The sequence below is a fragment of the Lygodium microphyllum genome, chromosome 19, assembly GCF_053477565.2.
Source record: "Lygodium microphyllum isolate KBCC chromosome 19, Lygodium_microphyllum_v1.1.10, whole genome shotgun sequence".
Taxonomy (NCBI): Eukaryota; Viridiplantae; Streptophyta; class Polypodiopsida; order Schizaeales; family Lygodiaceae; genus Lygodium; species Lygodium microphyllum.
In genome coordinates this window covers 86,828,595-86,853,072 of record NC_141153.1, presented here as the reverse complement: position 1 = coordinate 86,853,072, position 24,478 = coordinate 86,828,595, and the positions used below count along the sequence as shown (strand labels likewise).

General features: G+C 40.0%; 1 protein-coding gene across 1 annotated transcript; it reads right to left on the bottom strand.

Annotated features, from left to right (window-relative positions):
• Window positions 1–19,171: 19,171 nt before the first annotated feature.
• Window positions 19,172–24,019, bottom strand: LOC148020121 (pentatricopeptide repeat-containing protein At3g09040, mitochondrial-like). The gene has a single exon (XM_087700403.1). The coding sequence runs from the start codon at window positions 23,732–23,734 to the stop codon at window positions 21,599–21,601; it is 2,136 nt and encodes a 711-aa protein (XP_087556529.1). The 5' UTR covers window positions 23,735–24,019; the 3' UTR covers window positions 19,172–21,598.
• Window positions 24,020–24,478: the final 459 nt, after the last annotated feature.

The window sequence follows — 24,478 nt, the reverse complement described above, 5'->3', positions numbered from 1 at the left end:
TGGAAGCTTCTCACACACAACCAATGGCGCCAACAAAACCTTCGTAGCCCATTGCCAAGTATGCCAAGGCCAAGATGCCAAGGTCTATGCCTTGGTCGCCACCTTAGTTGCCACCTTTGGAGTGACGCCCACCCGACGATGCGACGTGCACCGCGCTACAAAAACAGAGTCCCCCTCCTTGATTTCATCAATGACATCGTCAAAAAATGCTAAAATAGAGTGCTCTCTTTTGTCATCGATGACATCATCAAAAACGTTGAAAAAGCAAGCGTCCTCTCTTTACCCCCCCCCCTTGGTTACTATATAAACATGGGTAGAGTGTCACGTCTGGGGGGATACACACAAAATACTGACACACGCACCAACACACAACGATCTATGCAGAAGTCTCTCTGTTGTTGACACAACAAAGCTCTACTGCAATGACTCTCTCTCTCTCTCTCTCTCTCTCTCTCTCTCTCTCTCTCACTCACTCTCTCTCTCTCTCTCTTTCTCTCTCTCTCTCTCTCTCTCCCCCCTACGTGGAGGCGCTGCTCGAATCCATCAAGATTCTTCCATGGTTCCCAAGAGATGTCGAGATGCTGAGTGAGGTCACTCTCAAAGAACTTCTCTATGTGAGGAAGTTGTCACTGCTGAAACGCAAGTGGAAGCTAACCCCAAATCCATTCAACCCAAAGGGCAGGTTATTCCACAACAAACCAAGGTTGCAACCATAAACTGTAATCACAATGGATGGCCAAACGGAGAAAATCAAGTAAGTACATAAGAAAAGGATCGCAATTAGTTAGAACTTACTTAAACTTACAAAAGCATGTTAATATTATCAAATGCTTTTTAGAAAAGAACACGAAAATTGATGAAGGGGATAGATTCTATACATCGCATACATTAACAACTGTGTTAAAAATGTTTTATGGTTATGATTGCTTTTGGATTTGCGAATGATGAGTTATGGCTGTTATGATTCCGGGCTTATACAGCCAGACGAGTTGTGGATTGTGGTGGTTCAAGACATTGGGGTCCCCAACCCAATGCTCCCTAAACACTCTGCAAAGTGTGGAAAAACTCATATGAGGGTGGGGGTCCTACGCTCTCGAGGGAGGTAGGTGTTTTTGGAAAAACTCACCTACAGGTGGGGGTCCTATGCTCCTGAGGGTAGTAGGTGTTTTTGATATTTGATCACTCGAGTGCCTGAGAGGGCAAAGGATCGAGTGATAAGTACCCCTATTATGTAGGACAGCTCCGGAGGCTCAGGGAAGCTTGGAGGGGCTCTAAGCCAGTAAATTCCCTATTGAGAGCAGATGGAATGAGATCACATACAGCCCAATCCCGAGGGATTGGAAGGTCCTCAACAGTGTCTTTCTATGGAAAGACGATTTTGTATCACTCTGTGGAGTGATGGTGAAATAAATTATCTAATTTTTGAATTGTTTGTTATGTGCTAAAGATTGAGTTTGACGAACCTAGTTTAACGGAGTAATAAAAAGAAGTTGATTTTGTATGTCCAAATAGTATGGTAGTATGCTTTGCTAATTAGAAAAGTAAGCAAACCCCATCGAGAATAGTGGGAGGCTTCAATCTTGACAATTGGATACCTATAGATGGGTGGACCTGATAATTTGGATAACTTTCCAACACTAGATAGAGTTGATTAAATCGTGACCCTCCCTATACTAGTAGGATTAGTTACCATGTTTAACATTGTTTTAGGGAGCCAGAGCTGAGATTTTACCTTATGGATAGGGGGATCGAGTTACACTCTCTCCCGTCTCTCAATCTCTTTGAACCAAGTGCAATGTTAACCTCACTCTTGCCTTTGATTGATTACAAAGTGGTCTTTTTTAGGTGGGCATTAAATTGTTGTTAGGGGTGACTTGTCCACGCTTCCCTTGTGAAGTAGAACTGACATTCCCATGTTCAACTAAGTCCAAGGTTTCCCATGGAGAGATGGGATGGTGACGTGCATGAATATGAATTTCAATCGACTACTAAGAGGACTCTTCCGAGTCCGTTGGGAGAGGCACCTCACATGTATGTTGTGGTGCACTACCCCCTCCTTAGGGTTGATACTAGGTTTAACTACCAATAGCACTACATGATCTTGGATGCCCATTGTGCCCTTACTAAAAGCCGTTACTATTCTAACATTGTATATGACAAGGTGGATGCACTGCAAGTCGTAGTCAATATTACATTGAACTTGTTTTTTGAATGCACGACCCAACAATGATTCCTTGCCAACACTTTATTTGTTAGGTAGCACATAAAAGATGATGAGTAGGCTCTCAATTTCGATAGAAACCATTAGTTTTCATCTCCCCAAGAGTGGATAGGACTACCCTCCAAATGGGCTGAGTTTTGCATTGGTTGTTTGCAATTGGGGTTGACTAATAACAATCTAGTGATCATATATTAAGATGTTTGAGTCAGCTCCCTCATCAATTAGTGCATCAAAGGTGTATGCCTTTTGAGTGGTCACTGTTATACACGAGTAGGCTAGTGCTACTACTTCCTCATCCTCATCCTCTAATTTAGTGATGGTTGCAACACTCACATTCATTGGGGGTTCTATCATGGGAGGTTCATGGAGTGGGTGGGGTTAGAGGGTAATAATTTTTTATATGACTTTAATTGAACAAGTCTATGCTTCCTCTTCCAAGGTTTTGAGTTTGACATTGCCTGTTCTACTGATATTGCAAACCTTAAAAGGTTTCAATCCCTAAATTCCATCTTCTACTTGTGTCCCTTAACAGAGTACATCAAGACTAGGTCTCCTTGCTCGAAGTCTCGTTCTTTGACATGTCTGTCAAACCAACCCTTGCATCGTGCTTTCTCACTGATTAGAACACGGGCTACGATGAGACAAGTCTCAAATAGGTGTTCTAGCTCTACCAACCTATTAGTCCATGCTTCCTTGCCCTCCCATCTCTCTTGAACTGCTATTCTCAAGCTTGGAACAAAGAACTCTACTAGTAGAAGCAATTTAGTTCCATAGGTTAATTTTAACAGAGTCTATCCTATGGCCATTTTGTAGGCTATCCTATATGTCCATAAAGCTACCATGAGCTTGTTGTCCCAGTCACTGCGTGAAGCAAAGACCACCTTTGTTAGGACATTCACCAAGATCTTGTTCATGGATTCAACTTGATGGTTAGCTTGAGGATAGTATGGTGAGGATTTTCTATGGATTATCAAGAAGGTAGACAACAAGTGAACAATCACTTCATTGATGAAGTGTGTGCCTTGGTCACAAATGAACTCTATGGGATAACCAAGCCTTGAGATCGCTTGCTCACAAAGAAACTTAGTCTATGGCAACAATGATGTACTTGGCTTGTGAGTACTATGGCATAGGGTTGATTGAACCAATGAAGTCAACTCCCCATTTCTCAAATGGTTGGCATGCAATCACTGGGGTCAACTCCATTTTTTCCTTATAAATAGGGACTTTAGTCTATTGGCACTCATCACAGTGCTTTGCAAACTTAACTGCATCACGCAATAGTATAGGCCACCACAATTGAGACTGGAGCACCTTGCATACTGTGGTGTCTCCACTGAAATATCCTCCAAAAATCCCACCATGTGCTTCCATGAGCACATCATGCATTTTATGTTCCCAAACACATCTCCTTAAGAGTCCATCCTATCCTAACCAATACAATTGACCGACAATCAACTGATAGGGTTGGATTTTCAAGATTAGTCTCCTTAATCTAGCTTTTTCTATGGGTTTTTTAGGCAATCCATTCTCTAGGATGTGGACCACATCATTTTCCCAATACAATGTGAGGTCTACTCTAAACAAATCTCATTGAATGACATTCTAAAGAGATGTGCATCCGATAGGTCATCAATGATGCCATGTCCAGGCGCTTCACTTGTGGATGTGTAGGACATGTGATCTGCCATATAGTATTGTTTACCTTTGTGCACTACCACAAAGAAGTCAAATTCCAAAAGTAGAAGTAACCATCGAGCAATGCGTCTTGTTGTGCATGGTTTATTCACAAGATAAAGCAATTCTTTGTTGTGGACTAGTTCATTTCTGTATCAATGAGTTGTTTGCTAGAAAAGCTCATTGGATAGTCAAGGTTATGCTCAACATAACACTACTCCCACTGCATATTTTGATGCATCAATGTGCACATGGAGGTAATGGACTAATCTAGGGCTCTTAGGATAGAAGCTAAAGTTAGAGCTTGTTTAAGCCTTTCATAAGCTTGATGGCATTCTTGAGTCCACTGAATACTATCAATAGCTTGTACAAAGGTCTAGCAATCAATGCATAGCTCAACACAAACCACCGGCGGTATCCTGTGTGGCTTAAGAAGCATTAAACTCCCTTGAAATTGGTTGGAGAGGGAAGGTCTACAATTACCCTAACTTTAGAGGAGTCTATATAGCTATCCCATTTCTTGATACAATGTGCCCTAAAATACAACCATGCTTCGCCCAAAATTGGCACTTTAAGGAGTTTAGTGAAAGACCGTATTGCATACACCATTCAAAGACTATTCGTAGCTTTCCTAAGTATTCTTCCCAATTGGTGTGAATGCATAGGTCGTCAACGAATACCTCCAACCAATTTATGAGCATGTCCTTGAAGATGGCACACATAAGGCACTAGAACATAGCAAGGGCATTGATCAACGCAAATGGCATGACTATGTAGGCAAAAAACACCCCATTTAGTGGTGAATTCTGTCTTGTGCCTATCGTTCGAATGGACTTGCACTTGGTTATAGCCTAAGAATCCATCCAGGAAACAGTAGGCTTCCTTTCATGCCACTCTCTCTAGCATGTGCTTAGTGTATGATAATGGGTAGTTGTCTCTCTTCAATCTCTTCCTTCACTGCATGTGCATGCTTAGGATTCATTGAGTATGATCGTTGCTTAAATGGTACTGCATTAGGGGTCATAGGAATATTATGAGTCATGAAACTTGGTTCTATTCCTTTTAGCTTTTCTAAGAACCATGCAAACACATCAGAGAATTCCCTTAAGATATTTATGAGATCATTCTCCCCCTCCTTACTTAGGTTGTTCGCTATGTACATAGGTCGAAGCCTTGTCCCTTTCCCTTGCCAAGTTGACTTCTTTAACTTTGGCTGGTCCTTCAATGGATTCACTTGCCTGCCCTTTCTACTTGGCTCCTACCAACACCACATTTTGATCACCCTTCTTAAACTTCGTGAAGCTCGTGGTAAATCCTGGGTTTTTCTCATTTTCAACACACAATGATGACTAGTCTACTCTTTAGAGAGAGAGAGAGAGAGAGGAAGTGAGAATTAACGAGTTAGAGGTGAGACACAAAAAGGAGTTAGCCGCAGTTTTTTATCACCCTTCTTAAACTTCGTGAAGCTCTTGGGTAAATCCTGGGGTTTTCTCATTTTCAACACATAGTGACGACTATGGAAAACCAGAGTTGCAGTAAGAAAAGTGTGCACAAGAGGGAGATGAGAGCTCAAAGTACAAGAACAAAATCTTGCTTACTAAGTTGCTCAAAGTACAACTTGGGTACATTGTATCTCACACTTGATAGTGACCCATAGGCTATTTATAAACCCTCTGCCCTACCCCTTAAGGCCATTTACATCCAACTTCCCTCATATACCCTTGATTAGGGTGAATTCTCATGCCTATATTGTAACACCCCCCCCCCCCCCTCAATGCCAGGGTAGCATTGCATCACAAGACATGTTAAAGTTCCCCCCCCTCAATCAAATGGGATGCCTTTATAAATCAGGCTACAAGGATATTCATAGGTAGAGGATGTTATAAGACTCAAAAGAGTCGGTCATAGATGGATTGGGAGGCAAAGTTGGCCTCCAGTTCCTTAGATACTGGTGGAACACTAGGACACTTTTTACTGGTGATATGCCCGGTCTTTTTGCATTTGTTGCACTTCATTTTGTCAAGGTATTTCTTCCAGCAATTGCTTACAATATGACCTTTTTTGTGACAAAAGGAGCACTTAGTAGAAGCGGTATGGACTAACACTTGCTCATGGGAAGTGACTACTAATGTTGCTTCAGTATGGTTTCTCTTCTCTTCATCCAGGAAACACTGGATGGTACTTTCTAAAGTTCAGTTCAGGATATTAGTTAGGGTAGTCACAAGAGTTGGAAAAATCTTCTTCACAGACTTTAGTAAGATGGCAATGGCATCTTCATCACGGATGGGTGCTTGAATGGAGGCAAGTTGTGCCATAAGCTCCTTCATATGTGAAATAAACTTGCTTAGATCTTCTCTCTGGTTGTATTCCCTATAGCATCGTAGATCCTTTCAAGCTCATCCCACTTTTCTTTGGCTGTGGAAAGTTGGTCAATGTGATGAATTAAAGATTCATCTAAATGAAGCATGATGATAGCTTGAACCCGTTCATCATCTTCTACATCAAGGGGATTGGACGGGTCAATTACTTTGGTCCCTTTTATGAAGTGCCAGTAGCCTCTTTCCATCATTTTGTATTTTACCAAGAATTGCCAAGGATGGAAATATTTTCCATTAAATTTGTGAATTTGAGGCATTACATCTATATAGGCCATGGCCATTATAGGAAGGTGTTACCAATTGCCTTAAAGCAATGGCAGTGTCTAGTCATTCACAGGTGGCCAAGTACAACTGAATAGTAGAACTAATAGCCGAGTTTTAAAGTTTTAGAGTTGAGAACGGTTGGAAATCATACATATGCAATATCTCAAGATAGGATTTAGGAGGTTTTGTTCTTCGAGCAATCCTTGATTTAGGCTTTACTGTTTTTCTAGGTTTCAACGAGGTGAGCTTTAACTAGACTTCAGGCTCTTCTCGATAATGTGGCCTATTAGTGGAGTTTTTGGTGGAGCACGGCTTATCGATTAATTCTATGCTCTTGGATGAATCTGAGGAGAGTACAATAACACTCATATCTCCGATGTACGAGCAAGCTAATATTGGGATATGATCTATGTGTTTATAGTTGTACACATAGCCTTACAACCAAGCAGAAAGGGATAAATGTTATAAAGCACTTTGATAGATTTAATTTCTTAATAAAAAACTAAATTAAGTCAACATCCAACAAGCAACATGATTGTAAAATGCACCATTAGTGCTTACAAGCACTCATCTCAAGTTTTATGCCACTTGAGATGTAAGATGTAGATTGTCTATTGAATTAAAGAGTTCTACTAAGTGTAAGAACTTGAAATGGAGCTTTCAAACCTTCAACTGACTTTGGAGAAGATCAATCAATGATTAGAATCACAGTTAGTGCTCAAACATTGAAATTTTTGAAGAATGAAAAAGCTTGAAGCTTCCTGGCTGTGGCTGCCAAGAAATAGACAGTTAGGGTTTGGTTGATTGCAGCCACCACATGAAGAACAGACATGCCATGCCCTGGAACACCACGCTGCCCAAAACTGCCCCTGATCTACAATTTCTTCAATGTTGCCCTCCACGATGCATAATGTCGCCCTCTGATGTGCCATGCCAGGTCACCTTGTGTTGGGGAAGAAGTCCTTAGTTGAGGTCAGAAGCTAGAATGCTCTCCTTTGGCTTCCCTAGGTCCTCCAAGGTCAGGGGGTCAAGGTTTGTGGCTATGGAGGTAAGAGGAAAAAGATGAAGATGATGGAAAATCATGTGCACTTAGTGAAGCTGAGGGTATAGGAAGGTGAAAGGATCAGAGGAGGCTCTAATACCATGTGGAAAACTAGAGTTGCAGTAAGAAAAGTGTGCACAAGAGGGAGATGAGAACTCAAAGTACAAGAACAAAATCTTGCTTACTAAGTTGCTCAAAGTATAGCTTGGGTACACTCTATCTCACACTTGATAGTGGCCCCATAGGCTATTTATATAACCTCTACCAAGCTAGGGTTAGGGTTTCCCTTGCCCCTTAAGGCCATTTACATCCAAATGCCCTCATATACCCTTGCTAAGGGTGAATTCTCATGCCTATATTGTAACAACGACTAGTCTACTCTTGAGAGAGAGAGAGAGAGAGAGAGAGAGAGAGAGAGAGTGTGTGTGTGTGTGTGTGTGTGAATTAACAAGTTAGAGGTGAGACAAAAAAGGAGTTAGCAGCAGTTCGCATGTAAACATTCTATCCAAAAATCATTTTTCTTCATATTTATACCTACAATGACCCCTTGCAAGCATATCGATGTGCCTAGACCCTCAAGAAGCCATGATACCAAAAATATGACTCTTACTATAATCGATGAATAATATTTTATTTTTTAATTTTTAATCAAGTTATTTTTTATTTTATTCATAGAAATATTTTTTAATTAATAAAATAATGGTATTTTTATTTTTCAATTCTTCATCTTTTAAATTATAAATATAGTCAAAATAATACAATTTTTTTATTTTATGATAAAGTTAAAAATTAAGTTAAACTAGCTTAAAATTTAAAATTAATTAAGTATGGCTAAACATATCATTAAACATAATTTGAAAAAAAAAATCAATTAGAAAATTAGTTAAAATTTCTTATTAATACTTAGAATTATTAAATATTTTTAGAATAATATTATTAAGTATCTAGGATAATTGCTTATTCAAATCATTAGATCATGATTTCTTTTTAACTTTTATTTTCAATAAATTAAAATGATACTTTGTAAAAAAATATTTTCATAAATAATGTTATTTCTATTATTTATTTTTATTTAGTTAGTAAAAAAATAAATACACAAATTACAACAATTTAGAGCTTTTTGTAAGAAATTAATACGATTTCTTGTTATTTGAGAGTATGTTTGCATGTACAGAATACTAAAGTATACTTTTGCAAATGAAAAAATAAAAAATAGAGTGCATTACATGCACAAATTATTAAAGTACATTCAAATATACATGGATAAACTTCCTTTTGAATTTAAGAAATTAAAAAACATATAAAAATTCCTATTGAATGATTTTAATTTATTGGGAATTTTAATTATATCTTGTTTTGAAAAGAATGATTGTTAGAAAAAACTTAAAAACTAAGTATAGTTGCATTAAGTATGAAAAGAAGTATGCTAATTATGTCCTTGGCTCCAACAGGCAGATGGGAATGAGATGTGATGCCATCCATAGAGCCACCTCTGTTACTCTTCAACAAGAGTATACATATACTATCTAAGGTGACAGACCACCACTTAGATACATTTTGGTCTCTCGTATAGAAAGGTTCGCCCTTATGGCGGGCGAGAACCAAGGGGCTTTGGTTTGAGTTGTAATCTTAATCCCAATCCTAAAATAGGATTGGAAACCTATATGAGCCCAGTGTGATTGAGTGTTGGAAGGCCTGAGATGAATATGGCAAGGGTAGTAACCCAGTTTTGGGATGGTTCACTCTTAAAGCAATTGTATATATGAGAATAAATAAATGATGATTCTATTTTTCAATTGAATTTCTTAGCTTCCATACCATAAAGGTGTGCCAATGAACCCTATACAAACACTAATTAATGAAGCTATTTTTATACACCATCACAACATGCTAGCATGCATGTTTACAACACTAACATATGCCATGACACTATGGGAAGCAGGTGGATGGTTTCTCGATGAAATCGTCTTATGGTCCAAGTGGACCCATCTAGTCAGATGGCTATCCCCAAAGCTTAGAAAAAAACTGATAAGCATGACCTTTCTAAGAGTTAGCCCTAGAACCGATTAACCACCATTTTAGGGGTTCGATGTGAGACTATGCCTTACGGGCAGAGGGGTTGATGCTTAGCTCCCCCTCGTTTCTCACTCTTATTGAACCAAGTGTGATGCTCGCCTTCCTCAATCTTTGATGATTCTTGAAATACATTCGTTTTAAGTCATTTTAAGCTCAATGTTAGATTGCTGCTAGAGACTGTAGTTGTGTCTTTCTGAACCTGCAAATCAATCCTTGTGGAATAGGTTGGATGCTTCCTTGTGAGATAGATCTAGGGAATGCCTAGTTACCTAGATCTGGACACTTAAAGATAGCCAAATGACTAGGATTGGTCCCTAGATGACTATCGAACTACCTTCCCTAAGAGATTTAGGATTGGGTGTGTTTCACGTGATATCAGAGCATAAACTTTTACTATACTCCACCGCTATGATGATATTAAAATTGTTAAATTTAGATTTTTATGTTTATTGAATGTTGTAATCAGTAAACTAAAACTTAAAAATTTTAAGAAATTTCTTAGCTAACTTTTGGGCCACGAGATATTGTGAGCAATATATTTTATAGCTTGTAATCTAGCAATTCTTTATTTAGGCATAACATTGGCCTGATTATTTTCAAGATTGTCCTCTGATTGGATTGGCCAATAATCTAAGAGAAAAGTTGGAAATTGTGTAACGAAAATTACCTAGTGGATACTAACACAATCAAAGACATTGAGAGGTTGTTAGTCATCTTGATATTTATACCCAATAATTGAAGACCCCATACTCAAACTAGTAGTTGCGGATTGAGATTTTACAATCGATCTAAGGGGTGAGCCCATTCCCATTTGGTTTAACCCACCTGTAAGAGCCTAAGGATCAACTTTTACCCAAGAATAAATGACCAACAGTGTTGTTGCTTGTCATTTATAACATCCATTTGTACTGAAGATTGAAGGAGATCAATCCATATCTTAGTGTACTTCAATTTATGGCAGTACAAGATAAAGAAATACCACAAGGGGTGCTAGTTGCTCGGGCCAATCAGGTGTTGACGACGACTGTCCAAGATTTTTGTGGTAAAGCTTATTTTGGATTTGTGAATTTGTTTGCTTGCTGTAATTAGTGCTTAATCAAGTCATTTACCAACCTTTAAAGGAAGGAAGACTGGTTTCATGATCTACATTTTGGGGTCTCCTTCAGCTAAGTGACTTGCCTCTTCTAATGATTTATTCATGACCTACATTGTGTGCTTCATTCTCGTCCTTTATCATACACATCACACCTACATTCTACTAGAGACAGGGAGACCATAAGCACTCTAGTGATGGCCACTGCCCATGTGGTCTCTACTTCTTGTACTCATGTTTTAACACATGGATTTCATGTCCGATTATCTCATTACATGAGCATGTATTCTTGCTTTCTTGTTCAATTATTTCAATATTCAATAGTTGCTCTCTTTTTGCTTCCATTGCAAATCTCTTTCTCACATGGTATCAAATGTTGCCTACCTTGCATTGTAATCAACGACACCTAGGTTACTTCTTAGCTACACTCATCGGCCTTCTTCAATCGTCACCAATCTAATTCACATCTCATCTAGCTTTTGTTTTCAGGTGGTCGTAACTTTGAGCTTGTTTTCCATTGAAGGGAATGTTCATGTGTGGCAAATGTTGTGCCTAGTCACATTACACTCACATCGCCTTAAATTTCTTCCTCTTGCTTTCTCTTGAACTATTACTTTGCTTGAACTATTGAATCTATATGGACTTATTAACCATAAGTGCTCCAAGTACTCTCAAACCTTTACTCAGCTTCTTTCTTTAATTCACACTTTCAATGGCTCCTCCATGCACTAACACTAAAGACAAGCTTAAAGGCCTCGACTATCTAACTTGGAGAGCAATTATGAAAGCTTGGTTTGTGCAAAGTTGCTATGATATCTTGTTTTAGGATGGATGACCCTCTCCTGTTACACTTGGTTGCATAAAGACAACTTTGAGGAAGCAGTACTAGACTGGGTGATGCCAGGAGGCATATTCCACGGTGGATTCCGTGAGGTTTTACGGTGGATTAGATGACCGGGGCTCATACGCAAAGAGGATTCTTTGTGCGAGAAGTTGATGGGGACGCCTGTCCTTTTCGGGCGTTTCATTAATTTAGTGTGTACATGGGTGATTCCATAGCGGGTGATTCCGCAAAATGCATATTAAATTAATAAACGTTTATGAGTTTAGAGTGCGCACTCGTAATAAATTAAGGTTAGGATTTATTTCTAACCAGTTGATTTATTTATGTAGCTGAAGACTGCTAGGTATTCACTTTTGTCGGTTTAATTGTGTTATTTTACTAACGATTGTGAATGCTTCAGTTGATGTGTAGAGATAGCAGCAGTGGCGGAGGAAAGCATTGGAGTCTAGCGGGTTTTCGACCTTTGGACTATATTTTGATAGGCGCCACGCCTATATTTTGTTATGTCTATAGAGACATCGATTATTTATTATTATTTTGTATGCGCTTATGCGCCTGGATATGTTATTTCTATTTGGACATTGAGATTGGGCGTGCCAGACTCTATGGGCACCGTCCATTAGCTTTATTTTCCTATTTTTGGTAGAAAGCAAACTCAAAAGCTAAAAGCTTGTCATATTTTTGTAATTGGGCTATTTTTTAGCATGAAGATTGGAAATATACATTAAATACATGCTTTGTGAAGCGCTCACACAAGGCATGGGGGAGATTGAACCCAATTTGTCTCTTGTCTCATGTAGTGCTTGCTTTTACATGGGTTTTTGTGCTAAAAAGTAGAGTACTTTGTTCTTGGGGACCTTCCGGGATTCACCACGTGAGCTATCTGCGACCGATCTGCGCACCAGTGGTATCAGAGCGGAGCAGAGATCAAGGGCTTCCAATCGCTACCAATCTCGGGCGAAGGCGGAGCTCCAGGAACAAACGACCTCTACAGTCAATCTCGTCGCGAACCGTCGATACAGGCAGACTTCTGGCGATCAAGAACCCCTATTTCCATTGTCAGATCACGAAGGACCAATCTCTGCAGGCGGAGGACCACTCAAACACTTCCTTCATGAAGTCGTGGAGTTACAGATAAGCTTGCCTAATTTTCTCATTCTTTCATTTAAAAAAAAGGCTTAAGACAAAGCTTAAGAAGCTTATAAAGCTTCTAATCTTCAAATCGACCTACAAGAGGAGGCGCCCGAAAATTCCGGCGGAAAAAACGGACCCCCCCCCCCTCACGATCAGAAAACGGCGGCATGTTTCCTCCTTCTTAAGCTTATTAAGCTTAAGTCCCTCCATACTCTGCAAGTCAGTTAAGCCAAACAAAGTCAGTAACTCCGGGTCCTGCGCATCAGAAGTCAAGTTTCGCAAGTCGACTCTAATCAAGTACTGCAAGTTCTGCAAGTCGGCTAAGTTCAGCAAGTCAACAACTCTGCAAGTCTGCTAAGTCTGCAACTCTGCAAGTCAGACTAAATCAGAACTGACTAGTGCTTAAAACTCATAGAAGACTTGTTCGTTTGCAAAAACTCAGAACTGGAAAGTTGTTCGCAGCAAGCTGTTTTACCTATCTGCAAGTTCGTTGAAGTACTTTCAGCAAATGGAGACATAAATATTGCAGAATTTCTGAAAATTAAAGAAGAAAATACCCAAAAATACATAGCCTTGTAACCCCAAATTTGAGCTACGCTCATCCCGCTAACTGATTTTGAGAGAGAAAGGTTTGTTGAGTTTTACAGGATGACTACCCCACATATGGATGATCCTATGGCTGAAGACGACCTACCTGAGCCTACCATGGAACAAAAGCTGGATCTTATCATGTTGCAATTGGAAGAAGAGCGAAGAGCTAGGCAAGCCTTGCAAGCGCAATTGACAAAGCTACAAGGAGCGTCCACTGACAAAGAAGAACCTCAAGCTGAAGATTTGATTCGCCGTACCATCGACGCCACTCTTGAAGCACAAACCATTCGCAAGGAATCCAAGATAAGTAAACGAAGTTTCAAGTTTCGCACTTTCAATGGCATAAGAGAAGGAAAAACTGTTTTATCATTCATTAGCCAGTTTGATGACTATTTCCATGAGGAAACTTATCCTGAGAAAGATAAAATCAAGTGTGTTACTAATCATCTGATAGATAGAGCATCACTTTGGTGGACTGTAGTCCGCAAGAGTATAGAATGTCCTGCTACATGGGAAGATTTCAAGAAGAAGTTCATGCAAAATTTCCTACCACCGCAATTTCATGAGAAGGCTATCAAGCAATGGGATTTACTTCAACAGCGCAACCGTGAGCCTATTCCACAGTATACAGAGCGTTTTTGGAATGCACTCCTATAGCTACGCATGCTTGAAGACGTACCAGAGACGACACATAAGCGGAAGTACATGTCTGGACTTCTTGGACATTACTACGCTGAGGTGAATATGTTCAAGCCTGCTACCCTTGAAGACGCCATCTCCTTAGCTCACGACACTGAAGATAAGTTACGTGGAAGAGATCGACGACCACAGCCATTCCAAGCAAACGGTAATTATGGATCTAAACAATTCAATTCCAATTTCAGAAGATTTAATCCAGGTCGTTTTTCATCCCTATCTTTCCGCAAGAATTGGCCTAAACCACCTGCATTACCATCCACTGTCAATCCAAATCCTAAGCCTATCCAACAAGCAAATCCAAATATACCCAGACTCCCAACCATTGCAAATAATGTGACCAAAGCCAAGCCCATCGTATGCTACAAGTGCCACCAGCCAGGGCATCTCGCAGCAAATTGTCATTCAAAGAAGCCATCAGCACATATCAACTACCTTGGAGCTATGGACGAAGACGAGCATGAGGATATGCCGGATTTCACTGAAGAAGAGGATGATCCTACTACTACTTCCGACACTTTACCAGGTATGCCTACTTTACATTCATTGTTGACTATGAAATGTATAGTGCATGGAAAAGAAAGAATTATATTACATGATGACGGTAGTACGCATGACTTTATTTCAGCAAAATTGGTAAAGGAATTGAAATTGCATACTGTACCTACGCACTATCGCATAAAAGCTGCATTTTTAGGCACTAGGTACAATGGCACACAAGAAGTTCAAGATTTAGAAATTCAAATTGGTCCATATATTGAAAGAAGAAATTTCTTAGTTGTCCCATTACAGTCAAGCGACATTATTCTAGGAATGCCATGGAGACACCAGCATAATCCAAAAATAGATTATTCTACGCACACAATGAATATTAATTTTCAAGGAAAATCTATTACATTATTTGGTATGCATGCATCTCATATGTTTCCATTGCTTTCGCATACTCAAGCAAAACGTGCACTACGCAAGAATACTAAATCATATCTCATTTGGGTGAATGAATTGCACGCAAAGGAAAATCATATGCACCCTAGGCATAAGGAATTTCTTGCATATTTTAAGGACTGTTTTGCAGAAGACCTACCACCAGGTTTACCTCCATCACGTCCAGAAGACCATAAGATTGACCTAATACCTGGCACACAACCACCTTGCAAAGCCCCATATAGACACAATCAAATAGAGCAAAAAGAAATCTAGAGTCAAGTAGAAGAATTACTAAATAGAGGCTTAATTCGACCTAGCAGTTCTCCATTCGGTGCACCTATGCTCTTAGTCAAGAAAAAGAATAATACTTATCGGATGTGTATTGACTACCGAGCATTAAACAAGATCACTGTAAAGAATAGGTATCATATACCTAGAGTTGATGACCTTATGGACAAACTGCAAGGATCTTCTATATTTAGTAAAATTGACCTTAAATCTGGATATCATCAGGTGAGGTTAGATAGATCCGACATATTTAAGACTGCATTCAGGACACAGTTTGGCCATTACGAATTCTTAGTCATGCCATTCGGATTAACTAATGCACCTGTTACTTTCAGTAGAATGATGAACCGTATTTTTCTAAAATATTAATATTGTGTGATTGTTTTCTTTGATGATATTTTAGTGTTCAGTCAAAGTGAAAAAGAGCATTATGAGCATTTATCATTAGTTTTTCAATTACTGAAAGAAAATCAATTGTTTACAAATCCTGACAAGAGTGAATTCTTTAAAACAGAAATAGAATATCTAGGTCATATTGTATCAAAAGAAGGAATAAAAGTTGATCCTAAGAAAATTGATGCAATATTGCATTGGCCTATTCCTAAAAATGTACATGAACTACGCTCATTCCTTGGTCTTGCTAGTTTCTATAGGAAGTTTGTACGTAATTTCTCATTACTTGCTTTACCACTGACCAAACTTCTTAAGAAAGGCATTGTTTATCAATGGACTGAAAACCAGCAGAAATCCTTTGATTTACTCAAACATGCATTGACCAATGCCCCTGTTCTACAATTGCCTGACTTTAACAGACCATTCTTTCTAGTTGTGACTGATGCTAGCGGATCAGGAATAGGAGCTGTATTAATGCAAGACAACCATCCAATAGCATATTCTAGTTCTAAGCTGAAACCCTCTGAGCTTAAATATTCCACTTATGACAAGGAACTCTTAGCAGTTGTCCAAGCATTAAAACAATGGAAGCATTATTTAATGGGTTCAGAATTCATGATAAAGACCGACCAGCAGAGCATTAGACATCTACTTAGCCAACCCCAAATTTCTGACCGTCATATCAAATGGGCTTCATTCATTCAAAGTTTCCATCCTATCATTCAATACCAACCTGGAAAAGAAAATGTAGTTGCTGATGCATTGAGCAGAAGACCTGCAATTCATAACATTTCTATCATATCTTTTGATTCTTTGATTGCTATGAAAGACACATATCACCAGGATATTACTTTTCATTCTGATTGGCAAAAATTAGTTCAAAATAATTTCATTCCTGTTGATTCATTGTCATATAATGATGGATTCATGTTCTTTGAAAAGAGACTGTGTGTTACTATTCCATTCCGATCTTTTGTTTTGAATGAAATTCATTACCAAGGTCATAGAGGTATCATTTCTACATTACGCATGTTAACTGAAGATTTTTATTGGCCGCATATGGATGCAGATGTATCTAATTTTGTCTCTGAATGTTTGATTTGTCAAAGAATAAAAAGACATCATGGTAAACAGTATGGGTTATTAATGCCTTTATCTATTCCATCTAAACCTTGGGAACATATATCTATGGATTTCATTACTGGCTTACCAAATACTAAATCTAACCATGACATGATTTGGACAATTGTAGATAGATTTAGTAAGCAAGCATATTTCATTGCATGTAAGAAAACTTTAACGGCATCACAAGCAGCACAGTTATTTTTGAAAACTGTTTTTACTAACCATGGATTGCCGAAAGTGATTATTTCAGATAGAGATTCTAGATTTTGTAATAATTTTTGGATTACACTGTTTGCAAATCTAGGCACAAAGATTGATTTTTCATCTGCATTTCATCCAAAAACAAATGGACAAACAGAAGCCACAAATAGTACTATTCTAGATCTTTTACGTGCATACACTATCTCTAAACCTCAGACATGGGATACTCACTTACATTTATTACAGTTTGCATATAACAATACACCGCACACATCTACAAAGAAAGCACCTTTTGAAGTTATTTATGGCTATAGATTATCTACCCCTGTTGCATCTTTGTCTAATAAAATACAGACTGCTGATGATATTGCTGTTATGCATAACACTATTTTTTATGAGGTCAAGGATATGATTGCTAAAGCCCAACAATCATATACCAAACAAGCCAACAAGAAAAGACAAGCCATGAATTTCAAAGTAGATGATTATGTTTGGCTTAGAATAGAAAAGCGTAGACTGCAAAGTGTAGATAGACATCCAGTTGTTAAATTAGCCCCTAGATTCTACGGACCATTTAGAATCATTCATAAGATTAATGACAATGCATTCAAGTTAGAATTGCCATCTCATTGGAAAATTCATAATACATTTCATATTAGTTTATTGAGACCATTTAGAGGACAATTACCTATCCACCCTGTCTATGAAAACCCACCTTTACTAGAAGAAGAGACTGAAATACTTGAACCAGAAGCCATTATAGACACTGACTACATGACCACTAGAACTGGCCGAAGGTATTCTAGATATCTAGTAAAATTTAAGAACCATCCTGTAGAGGAAGCACAATGGATGCACGCTAGAGACTTAAATGCTTTCCCCACTCTGTTAGCTCCACATTGAGCTAATAGCAATTGAGGTCAATTGCTATCCCACCCCGGGGGTATGATGCCAGGAGGCATATTCCACGGTGGATTCCGTGAGGTTTTACGGTGGATTCCGTAAACTTAGATGACCGGGGCTCATACGCAAAGAGGATTCTTTGTGCGAGAAGTTGATGGGGACGCCTGTCCTTTTCGGGCGTTTCATTAATTTAGTGTGTACATGGGTGATTCCATAGCGGGTGATTCCGCAAAATGCATATTAAATTAATAAACGTTTATGAGTTTAGAGTGCGCACTCGTAATAAATTAAGGTTAGGATTTATTTCTAACCAGTTGATTTATTTATGTAGCTGAAGACTGCTAGGTATTCACTTTTGTCGGTTTAATTGTGTTATTTTACTAACGATTGTGAATGCTTCAGTTGATGTGTAGAGATAGCAGCAGTGGCGGAGGAAAGCATTGGAGTCTAGCGGGTTTTCGACCTTTGGACTATATTTTGATAGGCGCCACGCCTATATTTTGTTATGTCTATAGAGACATCGATTATTTATTATTATTTTGTATGCGCTTATGCGCCTGGATATGTTATTTCTATTTGGACATTGAGATTGGGCGTGCCAGACTCTATGGGCACCGTCCATTAGCTTTATTTTCCTATTTTTGGTAGAAAGCAAACTCAAAAGCTAAAAGCTTGTCATATTTTTGTAATTGGGCTATTTTTGAGCATGAAGATTGGAAATATACATTAAATACATGCTTTGTGAAGCGCTCACACAAGGCATGGGGGAGATTGAACCCAATTTGTCTCTTGTCTCATGTAGTGCTTGCTTTTACATGGGTTTTTGTGCTAAAAAGTAGAGTACTTTGTTCTTGGGGACCTTCCGGGATTCACCACGTGAGCTATCTGCGACCGATCTGCGCACCACTGGGATATAGCTGATGCCAAAGCATACTCAGTGCTTCTTCAATGCGTCTCAAAGGAAGTCTACTAGCGATCACCTCCTCTAGGACATCTTGTGAGGTGTAGTCGAAGCTCCAACCTATATACAAGGTACCATCGACCATACAAGTCGTTGCCCTCTATGGCTAGTTTTGCATACCATCTAGTTTGAGTCTACTAACGCTATCCAATCATTTGTTTATCCTTCCAATGAAACAAATCCACTGTCAACTTTGTAAGAAGCAATCAACACTTCTCGAAGCTCACTTGGTGAGAATTGTTCTCTACAAAATAACTCAAAAATATGAGGTGTGGTAATGTCTTATGAGCTCAGACATCCAAGGCTCTAGTAAGTTTCTAGCAAATTGTACACTAAGATTATAGGGAGGTTGCCATCTTCTCCTAGTGGTATGCACGATTGAGCATCAATTGCTTTAGAGAGGGATCGACATGAAGAAGAAAAAGAATGGGCAATGCTACTTTTGTGGAGAGAAGGGCATCTCAACAAGGATTGCAAGAATCTAGTAGCTTTGCATAGAAGAAGGGCAAGGATTCCAACTCTTCAACATCTTCAAAGTCTGATACAAATTCCGACTGTGAGGCAACAGCCATGGTGACCAGAAAGTAGGCCTTCTAGCCCTAGTGGTACCAACATCCCTCACGACTCTATCGTGCCAAAGAGAGATTGAGAGAGTGGTGGAGGTGGGGCATGCTGAACTCATTCATATGCAAGTTCCGTGGACCTTAAGCATGGCTTTCTATACGCACCAATGAACTCTAGTTGGTTAAAATTTTGGAGCAAGTGGCCTTTTAGGTTCATGATGGGAAGTTAGCGAACAGAGTGTGGACTTTGCTCCTAGTCTGTTTTGCCATGGGGGAACACTATTGTGGTTTGCCTGAAGACAAGGAAGGAATCCATTGTCAAGATGTGCTTTCTACGGAGCTAGTTCATGCTAGGCTTTGAGATTCAGCTATTTCTACTCTCTGTGGTTAGGGATCACTATGATCAATATCAACATTAGTGTCTTTCCAAGGCACCTTGGTGGTGGCTTCATCACCAAGGAATCCATTGTCAAGATGTGCTTTCTACGGAACTAGTTCATGCTAGGCTTTGAGATTCAGCTATTTCTGCTCTCTGTGGTTAGGGATCGCTATGATCAATATCAACATTAGTGTCTTTCCAAGGCACCTTGGTGGTGGCTTCATCACTCACTACTTGGGTAGCCATGATCCTCTCTGAATGCCATTGTTGTGCATAACATGGTGGTACCAGGTTTCTGACAGATCATTGCAATGGTATGGGACATGGTGGTGATTCCTAGAAGCTTCTTGTTCCCCCCACTATTGTATATTTCATTGTATTTCTCGCTCATAATTTGAAAGAGGGTGTTAGCATTGTACATATCATGGGTTTATATACTGCATTTATGGTCATTTGAGTGAGGGTGGCACATTGGCCAGCTTGGACGGTGCATTTCTCCTCATTGGGCAGACCGATTTAGCCTGGCCTACCTACATTTTGGGGTCTCATTCAGCTGGCCAACCTGCCTCTTCTTTTGGCTCATTCATGGCCTATATAGTGTTCTTCATTCTTCTAATATATCACACAGCACGCCTGCATTCTATCGGAGGGAGAGAGACCGGCAGCACTCTGGTAGTTACCACTGCCCATGTGGTTTTTACTTGTTATACTCGTACTTTAATATATGGCCTCTATGGCCCATTATCTTATTCTCTGAGCTCGTGTTCTAGTTTTGTAGTTCAGTTCTTCCAGTAATCAGCAGTTGCTTTCTTTTGCTTCCATTGTCTGTCTCTTTCCAACAGAAACATTAGCAGGAAGCAATGTACTTTAGGCCGTTGCCAGCACAATCTGGTTGACAACCAAGGCTTTGCCTGCTAAGGAAAGACAGCCATTGCTCCAGTTTGTCACTTCTGCAAGATGAGATCAAACACTTGTATGAACTGCTGGCCAGATTTGATATCAAACCCGACCTGGAACCAAAGATACCTGACATCTGCTCTCTACTCAATCTTGAAAACCATATTATTCATAACTTCCTTTCCTGCTACCTATTGTGCAAAAAGCAAACAGTACATAACATTGTATCAATCTTGCTGATACTGTGTCCTTGTGCAGGTATACCTTGGAGATTTTTACACAAGACCAAGCATACAGGACTGCTGAACAGCTGAGAACAAAGTACAAGGGTAGTGGCCTCAAACATGTAAACACACATCACTGATTCTAATGTGCGAAAAAGTATGCCATTTGTCCAGAAATCAGACCTTATTTCAGCTTACACTCCCTGAGCAGAAGTAGTAGACTTGGTGGAGGGAAAGAAAGCTAACAGATCCATGCCATCCTGATGCTCAAGGGCATCTGCTTTGATTCGAGCTGCCAAAAATAGTCCCCTTTCAACCTCAGAACATGCCAATAACTTGCATTCTCTAAAGGCAGAATCAATTATGAACATCAAACATGGAATCTGAAATCAACTTGGCTGCTACCACTGGTCACAAAAGTTGTTTATTGTCTACCAGATTTGCTGTTAAAATACACTGCATGTTGGAGTTCTAGCACTGCCTGCTGTTGGACCACCCTCTCCTTTTGAACTGAACCAATAAATCAGCAGTGCATAGTTGTGTTTTTCACTGTTTCTAGTGAAAGTCCCTTTGACCTCTCACTGTACATTTGAAGCAATGGAACAGCAGTTTTACAAAAGAAATCGATTGCTCTGCTCAGAGTAGAGCCCGACACCTTTTTAAAATGAGCACATAAAAAATTCTTGCACTTTACAAGCAAACTTGAATTGCCTCACATCCACTAACAGGGTGTTACTTCTTCCTCATGTCGACTTACCAAATCTGTATTTGGCACATAGCCCCTATGTTTTACATATGAGCTCAAGACTCCTAACATTTCAGATATATCCTGAGTCTGCGTGACACCCACAGCAAACTTATTCACCTTTCTCCCAACCTCCGTGATTGCACTAGCAGGCTTTTTCTTTGCACCTGTACCTTTCCTCATCTCATCTATCCTGTTTGCATCTGTCAACCTGCCTGCACTGGCATAAATGTCTGTCATCAAGGAATAAGATGCAGCATTTTCCTGATTCACCTCAACAAGCTGCTGAAAAACTGTGTGTCCCAGTTTTACCTTCCCATATATTTTACAAGCATTCAATAGATTCATTAAAGTAACACAAGATGGGGGACACTGCATGGCCACAAGAAATTTTTCTGCCTCATAGATATGTCCTGATCGTGCTAAAAGGTCAACCATACAAGCATAGTGCTCTGACAAAGGCTCAATTCCATATTCTTCTATCATCATCTTAAAATATTTTTGTCCCTCTGAAACTAAATTTGCATGGGTACATGCAGTGAGAAGGCAAGTGAAAGTGATAGTATTTGGTTCCACACCCTGCTGCCGCATCTCCTCAAAGCATTTTACAGCCATGTCGCCTGCATAGTTCTCACCATAAGCCTTGATCATTGTACTCCAGGACACAACATCTCGGACAAGTAGTTGGTTGAATACTTCCTGACCTTCTGCAACCGACCCACATTTGGCATACATGTCAACCAACATATTGCCTACAAGGGGATCTCTTTCTAAACCTGTTTTCCTGATCTCATCATGGATTTCTCGCCCTGCTTCTAAGACTCCTATTGTACCACAAGCTTTCAAGCAAAGAGCAAACATAACAGCATCTGCGGACACTCCTTCAGCCTGCATTTGTGTGAGACAGTTCAGAGCTTCTTCAGCAAGCCCCTGCTCAGTATATCCGGCAATTAATGCAGTCCATGAGACTGCATTGCGAACTGGCAGCCCATCAAACACTTGGACTGCTTCTGCAAGAGAGTAGCATTTCCCATACATGTCCACCATTGTACTCCCCATGTATAGCTCTTTCTCAAGTCCTCTCGTAGTTATCTCAGAATGTATGCTATGCCCTGTTTCTAAATCTCCTTCTGTGCCACAAGCTTTTAAACAGAGAATGAATGTGCTGGTATCCACAAACACACCTTCCAGCTGTATCCGCTTGAAGCAAATCAAGACTTCCTCACTAAGCCCGTGTTCAGCATGTGCTGCAACCAAAGCCTTCCATGAAACTGCATCTCGAAGCGGCTGCTTATCAAACACCCTGTGAGCCTCTGCAAGGGAACCACATTTGCTATACATATTTATCAGAGAATTTCCGACAATCAATTCTCTTTCAAATCCCATTTTTGATAGCTCACAATGTAAAGATTGGCCTGAGTGCAAGGCTCCAATGCTACCACAAGCTTTCAAGCAGCAAACAAATGTAAAAGCATCTGTGTACATACGTCCCAGCTGCATTTGTTTATAACAGTTCAGCACCTTGTCACCCAGACCATGTTCAGCATACCCTGCAATCAGGGCAGTCCATGAGACAGCATCTCGAGCTGGCAGTCCATTGAACACTTGATCTGCCTCTGCAAGTGCTCCACACTTGCCATACATGTCCACTAACGCATTGGCCACGTGAAGTTCCATCTCCATTCCCCTCTGGATGATTGCAGCATGGAGCCTTTTCCCTGTTTCTGCATCATCCCGCCTACTACACGCATTGAGCATGACCACATATGTATATGTGCTTGGTTGTGAGCATTTCTCCCCCTGCATCTTGTGGTAGAGGTGTACGGCATACTGGAATTCCCCATGGTTGACGTAGCCGGAAATGAGCGAAGTCCAAGAACGCTCATTGCGATGACACAAAATGTCGAATACGCGCTGGGCATCACGCAGGCTCCCACATTCGACAAGGGTAGATACGAGGCAGTTGCCAAGGATGGGGTGTGATTCCAGGAAGTGGTCGCGCAAGTATGCGAGCACGCACCTGGCATGATGTAGATCTTTCTTCCGCTTGCACTTCTGAAGGATGCTGATCAACCTCCCTGTATCAAGCCCTGCAGGCAGCTCAGCCTGCATCAACACGAAGACGTCACACACAAACTCATCTTCAGATGCTGTTCTGCGTGCTCCTATGACCTTCCTTGTCTGTCTGTACGAGCCATCTCCATCTTCGGTTATTTCAGTCAGTTCAATGATTGATCTAGTTCCCTGTAACCGTGCATCATTCTATGCTCCAAAAATAAGGTTTGGGCAGTCAAGGGACTCGTGAAACCCACACCCTTCATACCCATTGCCCCATATGGGATGCTGCATGGTACCTTAATCACACATGAGAATGCATTGCAAAAAGAAAAACACTTCAAGGGGCTCACAAGGTTGAGACTACTAAATTTTAGCTAAAAGGGATGCACCTTCAAAGTCCTTGTTTTATGCTATGTATCGTCAGTAGATTTTAATACTAGCAACGTGTAGGCTGATTGGTAAAACATGTGTGTGAGTTTGATGAGGTCTTGAGCCCTAGGGGCACCGGCCTACCTATGTGGGCACTCCGTGGTACCTTTAATCATGTGAGAACACATTGCCAAAAAAAGAAAGTAGATTTTAATAGCCTAGTTTATTCCTCTCAATGGCAAAAACCTTCATGCTTTTGTTCATGCCTACAGGATTAGTGGCTTTATGCCTTCATCCATGAATGAGGGTCTAGTCAAATTGATACCAAAAGGATTAAATAAAAAGAAACCTAATGATGGAATCCCCTTACAATGCTTAATATAACATACAAAGTGATAATAAGACCATGGCATATGATTTATCTTGCCC

Bases quoted from the DNA above. Each gene is read 5' to 3' on its own strand.
- LOC148020121 (XM_087700403.1), bottom strand. From the start codon at position 23,734: ATGCAGGCTGAGCTGCCTGCAGGGCTTGATACAGGGAGGTTGATCAGC.